We start from the raw sequence: 11,710 nt of genomic DNA on the forward strand, positions 1-11,710 counted from the left end.
GATGTCCTCTACCATCATCATGAGATATGCTTTTAAATCCAGGTCTAGTTTTTCAGGTGTGTTGGGGTACCCAGGTCTGCCTCAGGTGGGAGTGCTGGGTTCTGATGATGGTGAGTCGTCTTGGTTTCTGTTAGTAAGATTCTTACGTTTGCCTTTCACCATCTGGTAATCTCTGGAGTTAGTTGTCATAGTTGTCTCTGGTTTGAGCTTGGTCCTCTCGTGATTCTATTAGCCTCTATCAGCAGACCTGCAGGACTAGCCCTCTCCTGAGTTTCAGTGGTTAGAGCCCTCTCTGCAGGCAAGCTCTCCTCTTGCATGGAAGGTGGACAGATATCTGGTGTTTGACCTGCCTTTTTGTAGAAGATGAAGGCCCGAAACAGGGCTTGTCCCAGAATCTGTGTAGCTTCTGTAGTTCACACTCTCACCTGTGCAGTCTAGTCTCAGTGGAATCAGGGAACCCAAGATGGCTCCCCCCAGATGCTGTGGCAAAGCCCTCCTGGGTGGGGCGGACACCTCTCCTCTGTCAGGGAAGGTGTTCAGATGTCTGGAGCCCAAAATACGGTCTGCCCCAGAAGCTGTTAGCCTCTGCAGTCCACACTCTCACCTGCTCAGACCAGTCTCGGCGTAGTCTGGGACTCCCCCAGATGCTGTGGCAAAGCCCTCCAGGGTGGGACTGACACCTCTCCTCTGCCATGAAAGGTGCCCAGATGTCTGGAGCCTGAAACATGGTCTGCCCCAGAAGCTATGTGGCTTCTGCCTGTCCCAGAAGCTGTTAGCTTCTGTAGTCCACACTCTCACCTCGAGTTATTTCATTTACTCCATTGTTCTTTGTTATTTTGAAGATACAAACAATGCTCACACTTCTCAGGAAATATATATTTGAAAGGCAAATTACATATTTGAAAATTGAGGATACTGTTTCCTGTCATCAGATTGAAGAACTATTGATTTAGACTATTAAGGTTAATTGAGAAATGCTGAGAGTCTAATTTACTAAAAACAGAGGATGCCTTTGTAAAGCACCAGAATACAACTGATTTTTCAGTTTGTTATCAGGTGGCATGAAGGAAGTCAATCAGATTCTAGAGGAACAGATTTTTCATTCCCAGGCTCATTACACATCATTTCAGAGTATTCAAAATATACTTTCTACAAGGCTAAAATTTTACTTATAAACAAGAAAGGTACTTAAATAGATTTACTTAAAGCTTTATTGGGACTCTTTAAAGTGGGGCTGTTGGGAGTAAATAGAAACAAGAAGAAAATAATGCAGGACTTCATGCGCAAGAGAAGGATGAATCCAGGTGATGCAGGAGGTTGTCTTTCCAGGGAAAGACTCCACCCAAGGATTGATTTGCATGTTTCAAAACAACGGCAATTCATTAGGAAGTATTCTTGAGGATATACTTGGCAATAAATTTGACAGAAAGCATGGTTTCTTTACATGTTGGCTTTATCCGGGATTCTGGAAGAAGGAACCCAGACTTTCCTTTATCACGAAGCTCAAAGGCAAATGTGTGTTTGATGCCCAGGTCATAAGCCCAGTCTAAGGAAGAACCTGATGTCTTGTCTGCAAAACAGAATCAATAAATACTTTATTAGAGGTGAGTACTGAGGCTTTTTGAATTTCTGGTGTAGAAGATTGGGAGATGACTCAGTGCACGCAGTACAAACTTGTAGTCCTGTGCTTGGATTCTCAGCATCCATAAAAAAGCTAGACATGGTGGCTCATGCCTGTAATGTCAGTGTTGAGAGGATGCCCAGGGCCTGTTGGTCATCTTGTCTAGCCAACTGGTGATCAGATTCCATAAGGAAAAATAAAGGATATAGAACAATAGTGAAAGAAGTTGGCCTCTGGCCCCTTCAAACACAAATGTGCATGTGCACACATACACACACTTAAAATTACATGTGTAAAATTAATAATAAAATTATATGTATAATTAATTGCAGTAATGACAAAATAGAGCAAATGGTACCGAATGCATTTGTAATTCACTATACATTTTAAATGTGTGCATCATTTAATTTTTAAAACTTATTACTTTTTAAGATTAGCATACAAAATTACTTTATTATGACACTTTAATGCACATCTATACTTTTACCTTTTTCTTATAAATTCTGTTCTATTGCCACCCACCATCCCCCTGCTCGTCTCTCAGGGACCCCTTCTTCCGTTCAGATTTTTTCCTTATGATTTCATGTCATATGAATTATATTCTTGTGGGTCAGTACCAAATTTATTTTCTGGGTTCACATTACTTTAGCTGGAGGAATTTAGGGAGTGCTAACAGCTGAAGGGACTTAATTGGCCATTGAAAACTGTACCCAACAACTACAAGATCACATTCTTTCTCACACTTTCAATGTCTTGTTGTTTATGTGGTCAGAGAAAATTGTTTATGATTATAAACAAGAAAGCTAACTATTTTAAGGATGTATTTAAAATTCTAATTCAAACTTTATCAATTTTTTGTGAAACTTTGCTAAAGATGTCATTATTTGGTAAACAAAACAAAACAAAAGCTTAAAGATCAGACCACATGTAAATACCACAGGGAAGGTACACAATTTCATTTCTCCTTTGTCTTGTCAAGTGGTGCACCTTCCCTGCGGTATTTAATACTTACCCCCTTAGTTTTGCCTCTACACTGAAAGATTCTGAAACCACAATTGATCTTTGAAACCTTGACTTGCCTGTCCTCTCTGGCACAAATTAATCTATTGGTTTGGGGTTTATTTGGTTGGTTAGATTGTGTGGTTTTGTTCTGTATTTGGTTTTGTTTTTGTTTCTTTATTTTTCTGTTTGAGACATGGTCTTACCATATAGCTCATAGTCATTACTAATGTTTCCTTGGTTTTACTTTGAAATTTACTTTAACTGATATTTAACAGAACTTTCTCCTTCATTTCAATTAGTTTGTACCCTTTTTATTTCAACCTGCCTATGGAGTTAGATTAGAAAAGTTTCATGTAGATTGAACATTGATAAATAGCAGTGAGCTATCTCAAGTCTTCATATACATTGACTGTCTGATGGAATAATAATTTTGATTCAATCATGAAGACAGGTTATTATTATATTATTTATGGCTGTATGCATATGTTTCTATTATTTACCAACCTGCTTAGCTTCTCTCTACTCTTAGTCCACTGTTCTTCCTCTCTGCATTTCTCAGCTGTTTTTGCTATTATTTTCTTTCATTTGGAAAGATTCCTTTAGCAATAATTTAAAGGAAGACCTGAAGGTACTAAGTTCTCTGTTTACTGTGCCTATTTCCCCTTTTGCTTATGTTTAGAACCTAAGCTTGCTAGTTCTTTCATCTCAGCATCCAGGATTACATTTTTAATAACCATTATTGCAAATAATGTTAAATAAATGTCAAATAAATAGTCAAATAAATGTTTTTTGGATAACATAGGACATAAGTTTATAAGGATCAATTCTACTCTTGTTCCATCTTCTGAATTGTGGTGTTAGGGGCTTTGAGAGATTGACTAATTTATACATATAGTAACTTAGAACTGTAACTTTAATTTTTCTTTTCATTGAAAACAGATTTTTTGTTACATAATATATCCTGATTACATTTTCCCTTCCTTACTTTTCCAAGTTTCTATTCACCTCCTCTCCCATTTGGACCCACTCCCTTTCTGTCTCTTGTTAGGAAAAAAAAAGGGCTTCTAAGGGATAATAATAAATAAAACAAAAAAATAAGATAAACTAAAACAAAAAAAAAAAAACCTAACACATTGGAGTTGGACAAGACAAACAGGGGGGAAAAGCCCAAGAGAAGGCACAACACTCAGAGTTCACACATTGAGTAAGCCAAAAACAAACAAACAAACAAACAAACAAAAAAACCAACCCAAACCAAACCAAAATAAAACAAAAACAAAAACAAAAAAAACCACTAAACTGGGAAACATAGTATATACATAGAGGACTTGGTGCCCCAGTCTCTGTGAGTTCATATGGGCTTTGCTTTTATTTAATTAGAGGACCTGTTTCCTTGAGTCCTCCATACACTCTGGCTTTTACACTGTTTCTGCCTCCTCTTCCGCAGGGGTGAGTCCTGAGGGTGATGGGATTGATGGAGACATCCTAATAACCACAACCCTTGCCATAATAAAGAAATGAACTTTATTCACAAAGTCTTGTCTTTGGCAAAATCACAACATGTTTATATTGTTAATTTCTTGAAAATAGAAAATCTTGGATAGTTACAAAAACTCAATAAGGAAAGTAATATGCACAGCAGTGAGGACTTTGGTTTTGTTATATTGTTGTCTTTGTCATTCCTTTGCCATTCTGAGGAACTGGTAGGTTATACTTGCCCATATTTTGAGTGATTTTGTGAGGAATAATTTAGATAATAAGAAACAAGTGCTGAACCCAGCAACCAGCTTGTGAGTCAATGAACAACTACAGATAATCTTTAGAACACAATCTGGGTTGATAAATTATATCCTCCTCATTGAGCTCATATGAGTGCAGCCATGCTCATTTTTAACTTGTCATCTGTGGCTGCTTTTGAATTATTATGAGTAGTCATAACAGAGGACTCTCTGGCCTTAAAGTCTAAACAAATATCTGACATTGTAAACAATTTTCTGATTCAGTGTATAGAGAATAAGAGATAAAAAGTTAATCTGAGTAAAATCTAAGTAAAAAGTCAATAATAATAAAGTCTATAAAATACTGAAGAATTAGAAATGGTGCTGAGAATATAAACAAAAGAAGATAACTCACACCTCCTTTGCTACACTACCACACAGATTCATTTGCCTATCACAGGAAGAACAGACCAGAACGACAAGAGCATATGAATCCATGCTCCAAATGACTGCAATACACCACCCACATAAGTAAGTGAGAGGACATACCAGAATGAAGAGAAGAATTAAACTCAAGTTGAATAGATGAACTCAGATATTGTCTCTACCCTAACTAATTCTTGTTAGTTTTCCTGAATATAAAACATTGATATTGCAGAACAGCAAAGTAGATGAATTAAGCTATAAACTTGTTGATTTAATAATTTGTCTTAATTTTATAGTCTTATAAAAGTTGATTGTAATTTGTTAAAAAAAAAAAAAACAAACCCAGCTCTATCTCAGAAGATAGGCACACTTTATCCTTTTGGTTCACATTTAATGCAGAATCCTTTCTAAAAGCTGGAGTTTATAAACTACAAATTTGATTCTTTTCCTTAATCACCTAAGATTTACCGAAATATTCACAGTAAATGACAGGAAAAACTTACAAATTGTGGATGCTATTGGGCCGTAGATGTAACGGGTTTCATATCTAGTTGAGAGAGCATCCGTGGCAATCCTTGCAACCTTCAACTGGAGAGGAAAGTGAGAGGGAATCACAGAATGCTACATGAATATAATATATTTATTATGAGTTAAAAATCAATTTTACGGGTTATTTGGTCCTTGAAGATCAAACTAAGATAAGTGCACACTGTCAAAGTGCAATCAAATCAGTTACACGGAATTATACTGTGTTCTATCTTTTTGCACCCTTTCTGTTTCGAAAAGTTTGAAGATTTGTTTATTTATGTATATGAATGTTTGTCTTGCCTACATGGATGCATTAGAACCATATGGGAGCCTGGTGCCCATGGTGGTCAGAAGAGGGTAACAGGCTCCCTAAAACTGAAATTGCAGATGGTTGTGAGCCACCATGCAGATGCTGCAAATAAAACCTCAGTTATCTGCAAGAACAAGTGCTCTGCACAGCAAGGTCACCTTTCCAACCTGGTGTGTCCTTTCTTTTGGACTCTTTTTGGTTTTAGATATTTGATCACTTCAAAATAATTTTCTCCTAGCTCTTTCTCTGTAATAAGTAAATAATTGAGGCAGAACTTTCTCTACTTGTGCTAAGAGAAGAAAGGTAGTTGATTCATTTTTATTTTAATCTTCATTAACTGCACATCTCTCTCTCTCTTTCTCTCTCTTTCTCTCTCTCTCACATGTGTGCACTACTTAGAATCTAACACAAAACAATGTATGCCAGCCAAACACTACCACTAAACTACATGTCCAGCATGGCTTACCTGCTTTAAAATGGTTCTGTTATATTAGGTTTTATTTTTCCTGGGGTGGCATTTTATCATATTTAATCAATTGTGTGTGGTAGGAGAATAATTGTTGCAATGAACATTAATGAATCTAGCCTCTAGCATTTGTACTCCAAATGAATGTTTTTCCATTACTATGTATGTGTAAATGTATATAACTAAAATATATTTTATTTAACATATACATGAATTAATGTAGCTGTTGTGTAAAAATGTTTAATTTACTCAAAATGTCTTGTTCTGTATATCTGTGTGTATTTTCATCCATAGCATCCTTCCTAATAGTATGCAGTTGCCTTGCTGTATCTGTATAAATTAATCAAATCATGGCTCAGATTCTTAGCTAGATTGGATCATAAGCAACAGCATGGTCACAGAATACTAGTCTGTGAAATTAATGGCTGCTTGAAATTGGGATGTAGCTATTATTAAATGTCACTGTGATGAATCCCAGTGAGTGATGTCAAGATAAAAATCATGACCCACTTTTCTCTAAGTTGATTTTAGGAAGTGTCTAACTCACAGCATTGATTGAATATGCTGTGTCTGTTGTCTACTGTAGAATTTGGCATACCAAACCTTGTATGCTGTCTATTTTTTTCTCCTATGGTAATTCAAGAGAGTTACTTATGTGTGCAGGTCATCACTGTGCAGGGAGTTCTTCCTAAAGGTTATGTGATTAAATCAGTTTGCACAGAAAGAAAGATAATGCTCAATGGATCGTAGATTTGAAACAATACCACATTCTTACTGACAGCACTGTGGCATTCATAGTGGTTTTGGTTAGAAGAATTAACTATTTTTTAGTTTACTAATAGAGAAAAATATCATGGATCTCCTTAAATCTGGTATTCAGAGGTTAGAGCTAGCTTCTGTCTTTACTGATCAATTAGGCTTTTGCCCTGCATGGTTTTAGGTATGACCCAAAGAAAGTACTAAAGACTACCTTATGAAATTTTTTAGAATCACATCCAAATATGTGTTTACAATGATAAAAAAAAAACCCTAAAGATCATCATTTTAACTACAGAGTAAACTTCACTAGTTATTTTTTATAGTATTTAAAATGTGAGGCCTTGTGTGGTGGCAAAACTGTAATTCTAGGATTTGGGAAGCTGAGACAGAGCCATGGTGAGTGTGACGTGAGGCTGGGTCCTCATAGTGAGTTCCAGGCTACCCTGAACTACATAGTAAGACCCTGTCTCAAAAGAAACAAAGGAACTAACTGAAGACAGTTCAGCACACTTCAAAGTTGATATATTGAGAGAGAGAGAGAGAGAGAGAGAGAGAGAGAGAGAGAGAGAGAGAGAGAGAGANGAGAGAGAGAGAGAGAGAGAGAGAGAGAGAGAGAGAGAAAGTCAATGATGGTGTCAATCTACACACCAGAGGAATTTATTTATTTATTTATTTATTTATTTATTTATTTATTTATTTATTTATACGTACCAGGTCCTGGTGGTTAGGAGGCAGTTTGAATGTGTAGCCATAAGGAATTAATAGCATCTGCGAGTAGGAATGGAAAGTGATATAAGCCTTGATTGAGTTCAGATGGCTTCGAATGAAGTTAGTGACAGCTTTTGTCTCTTTCTCAGACTCTGGTGCAGGTCCCCTATAGACATTGAGGCATGGGTTGTTGGTGTTTGGAGAAGCTACAGAAGAAACATGGATGGGATCAGAATATGCTGTCTACTAGCTCCTCCACTGCCTCTTCTGATGTGGGTTCACTTGATGCTTAAAACACCAGGTGCCTCCTGTTACACAGTCACTAGAGGCTTTGTGCACATATGTGCACAGACTGTCTAGTGGAGAACTCTTAGCATAATTTGTCCTCCTTTTCTAGGCCACAGAAAAACAGATTACAATCCTCTCAAGACACCAGATCCACACCAGTTCCCATTAAGCCCCACCCTTGACTCTTAGAGAACTGGTATAAATCACTTGACTTGAGACTGAATGTCTTCACTTTCTTTCAGGAGAATTCTCATGATTAGGGTTAGCTGCTATTATTTCAACATTCCTTATGGTAGAATAGAATTAAAAATGTGGTGGCCTTTTAAAAAACAAATTAGACAAAGAAGAAATGCACAACACAGGGCAGAGGTGTGGTCTCCCCAAAAGTCTGTAATGTAAAGTGGTAGTTGTGTAGAAATGGTCTGAAGTAGCAGATAGACAGATAGTCATTGTGTTCCTATTAAACATTTTCACTGCCTGTTGTTCCAATTGTTTCTTTGTTAAGCATCTGAAGAATTACTAGTTATACAAACAATTGGTTGTATTTTCAGGTATTTCTCAACTTCTGTCAGATTAGGAATAGGAAGGACCCAAGATTGTCCCAGATTACCTGACTTTTATACATTTAATGTTCTGTAAGAGGCGGCTTGATAGACACATAACATCTTCTCCCCACTTCCGCCCACAGAAACCTTCATGACCTTTTTAGGCTATTGATGGTTATCTTCTATTTAACAGATAAGGAAGTCAACACTCACTCAGAACATCTCTAATTTTGCTGAAATTTTGAGTTTACTTAAACTCAAGGTCTAAATGTAAAGTCAATTTCTTGACACCAAATCTGCAACTCACAGTCCCACGAGACATCAAAGTTCCTGTTGAGGTCAGTGCCAATGCAGGTGGAGTTTTGGTACCTGGAACGGTTTTTTCTCCACATTCGATCCTGCCAGAAGGGACAACAGAGTGAGTACACATGGTCAGTCACACTTTCAGAATGTTGGTAATCCTATCTTTCCCTCAAGGCTGAGGATCTATGGGGAAAAGAGATAGGGAAGACTGTGAAGAGCCAGAGGTGGTAAATGAGTTCCGGGAAATAGTGGTTTTAGACACAACGGGCATATACACATATGAGGTCACAGTGACATGACATCATTCACTGGATCTGTACTCTAGCCAGACAAGTTTCAGCACTGGGTAGGGAGATGGGCATGAAGTCCATGCCTAACTGGGGAGCTGCTGACATTTGGTTGCTGCTGGGAGAGGGTGATTATTCTGTACTGGAGTGATGCAGTCTATCAAGCACACTGGGCAAGCCCCATGCTCAACAATCGTTGGCTAACACACACTGGACTCTTTTTGTTGTTTTGTTTTGTTTTAAAAAACAGACTCATATGTTCATATGTTTTCCTTGTGTAAAAACCCTTAAGTGGTAGCTACAGCTGGAGCCTGGGTCCTCTGAACAGAGATTCTGATGTGGGTTTTCACAAGATCAGTGAATTCCTGATAAAGAGACTTGGCGAAGACAGTCTCTTTCCAGAGATCGGGGGTCAGGTAGCTGTAGGTCTTGGAGCATCAAAGGTGGCCTTGGCAGTGTTGCCCAGGGTGGCAGTGCAGCCTCTGGCTGAAGTGTAGCAGTCATGTATACCGGCCATCATCAGGAGCTTCTTGGGCACAGGAGCAGAGACAATGCCAGTGCCTCTGGGGGCAGGGATGAGATGCACCAGCACAGAGCCACAGCGGCCTGTCACCTTGCATGGAACAGTGTGGGGCTTGCCAATCTTGTTCCCCCAGTAGCCTCTCCACACAGGGACGATGGAAAGCTTGGCCAAGATGATGGCCCCTCGGATGGCAGTGGCAACCTCCTTGGAGCACTTAACACCAAGACCAACGTGACCATTGTAGTCCCCAATAGCGATGAGTGGCTTGAACCTGGTTAGGAGTCTGCTTCTGCACTGGCATGATTTTCAGAACCTCATCCTTTAGGGATGCACCCAGGAAAAAGTCCATGATCTCAGACTCTTTAATGGGCAGGGAGAACAGGTAGATCCCGTCCAAGGACTTGATCTTCATGTCCTTAACCAGGCGGTCCAGCCTGGTGATGGGGATCCATTCCTTGTCTTCAGCTTTACCTCCACTAGCCCCACGGCCTCGACCACTGCCACGACCTCAACCTCAGCCCCTAAGACCTACTGAATGCTCCGTGGAAGCCACCGCAGCCTCCTAATCCTGGGTCCCCAGGTCCTTGGGCCCTCCCGCTGCACCTGCATCATCCGCCATTTGGTATTTTCCCGAAGAAGAAGCCCATTCTTTATGTTAATATAAAAATCATCTTTATTGATATACCATGATTTTATTAGTATTAGTTGTTCTCTATCAATCTATTGGTGGATAGATAAAAAGTCAAAGATATCAAAATATTTAAATATTTATTAATCCTGTATCAAAAAGAATAGGCTTAGAGAGTAGGAAGGTGGGGGTAGATCTGCGAAGTTGGGGAAGGGAAATGTTTAAGATCAAAATATATTGTATAAAATTCTAAGAGATTAAATAAAATGTTTATTTTAGAAAATAGAAAAATGCGTTTCTCTGAATTGGAAATCAAGTAGTTACCCAAATGCTAAACCCAATGAGCAACAATAACTGTGAATTAAAGCCAGTGATTAATACATTACTTAAATGCAGAAATTGTATATAGAGCTTACCTGTGTCCATGACCAAATGTATCCGTCTACATTGATTACAGGCAGAACGTAAAAATTCATCCGGTCCAAAAGTTTGGTCATGATTTTATTTTTTCCATAACTCTTGGTTGCCTAGAGGAGATAGGAAGTTAGGCTACGATGGAAAAAGCTAGATCCTGTTAACCATAGCTACCTCTGTTTGAGTTGTTTCCAAGGTTAAATGATTTTAAACATTGTTTAAGGTACATGAAATAAATGACCCATATAGGTAAACCCACGTATTAAATGCAGGAACATGAACTGAAATGGACATTATTTAAAGGTTCACTGAATTATCAAGACTTAAAGCTGCCAAATAGAACCTGTTTAACCACATCCACAGAAGAAACAGAACCAAGTGGAAATTAATAGCACCAAGCACTTGAGGAGTTCATTATTTGATGCCGTTAAATAAATATAGTTCTAGCCTGTGAGTACAGGGAGATAGGAACATGAATAGTTATACAGATGACTAAGGAAACCTCTATATTTTTGTGTATTCAACCCAAATTCTTGTGCATACTAAATATGTTCTTTACCACTGAGTCATAATTTCAAGCAAAGGAACTCATATGTGCTCATGTGTGCAGGTATACCTACTTGCAGCTGTGTGATGGCCAGAGGGTGACAGAAGCTTTAGGTGAGTGCCTTAATTTCTCTTTATTCTCACTGACCCCAGTGCTTGACAATTTGGCTAGAGTAGCTGCTGGCAGGTCCCAGGGACCTCTGCCCTTCTCCAGTCCCTTGCCAGTGTTAGGATTACAAGCATGTGCTCTGCCCAGAACTTTTGCATAGATGCTGTGGGCTGAATTCAGGTCCTAACGCTTGTGTCGCTAGCACTTTACTGACTTAGCCATATCTCTGAAAATTAATAGAACCCCTGGCAGTGGTATACGGCTCAGAGCAATCACTAATCTCTGGTTCAATTTCCAGTAATATAAGATAAAATTTTAAATGTCTCAAATTTAGAGATTGACCTGTCAGTTCTTATATTTTCTGACATAAATTGCTCTAATTATCTGAGCTTTCTGTGGCTATCAAAATTCTCAAAAGAAAGCAAAGACAAGCCAAGATAAGCCAAGCAAAGCCAAGGCAAGCTAAGCAAAACAAAACAGAGCAAAATAAAACCTCGTCTCATTCTTGGAAAATTCCTTCCCAGGAACA

General features: G+C 38.5%; 1 protein-coding gene and 1 pseudogene across 1 annotated transcript in view; both read right to left on the reverse strand.

Moving 5' to 3' along the window:
* Positions 1 to 1,197: 1,197 nt before the first annotated feature.
* The window catches only part of Cpa3 (carboxypeptidase A3), a 27,523-nt gene continuing 17,010 nt past the window's right edge, over positions 1,198 to 11,710 (reverse strand). The window contains exons 7-11 of the mRNA XM_021157889.1: positions 10,529 to 10,639; positions 8,679 to 8,769; positions 7,542 to 7,744; positions 5,271 to 5,355; positions 1,198 to 1,570 (exon numbers count right to left, since the gene is read on the reverse strand). Coding sequence (XP_021013548.1) covers positions 1,383 to 1,570; positions 5,271 to 5,355; positions 7,542 to 7,744; positions 8,679 to 8,769; positions 10,529 to 10,639 — 678 coding nt within the window. The 3' untranslated portion in view covers positions 1,198 to 1,382. The remainder of the gene's footprint in view (positions 1,571 to 5,270; positions 5,356 to 7,541; positions 7,745 to 8,678; positions 8,770 to 10,528; positions 10,640 to 11,710) is intronic.
* On the reverse strand, positions 9,249 to 10,103 carry LOC110290955 (annotated as a pseudogene).

Source organism: Mus caroli, chromosome 3 (genome assembly GCF_900094665.2).
Source record: "Mus caroli chromosome 3, CAROLI_EIJ_v1.1, whole genome shotgun sequence".
NCBI lineage: Eukaryota > Metazoa > Chordata > Mammalia > Rodentia > Muridae > Mus > Mus caroli.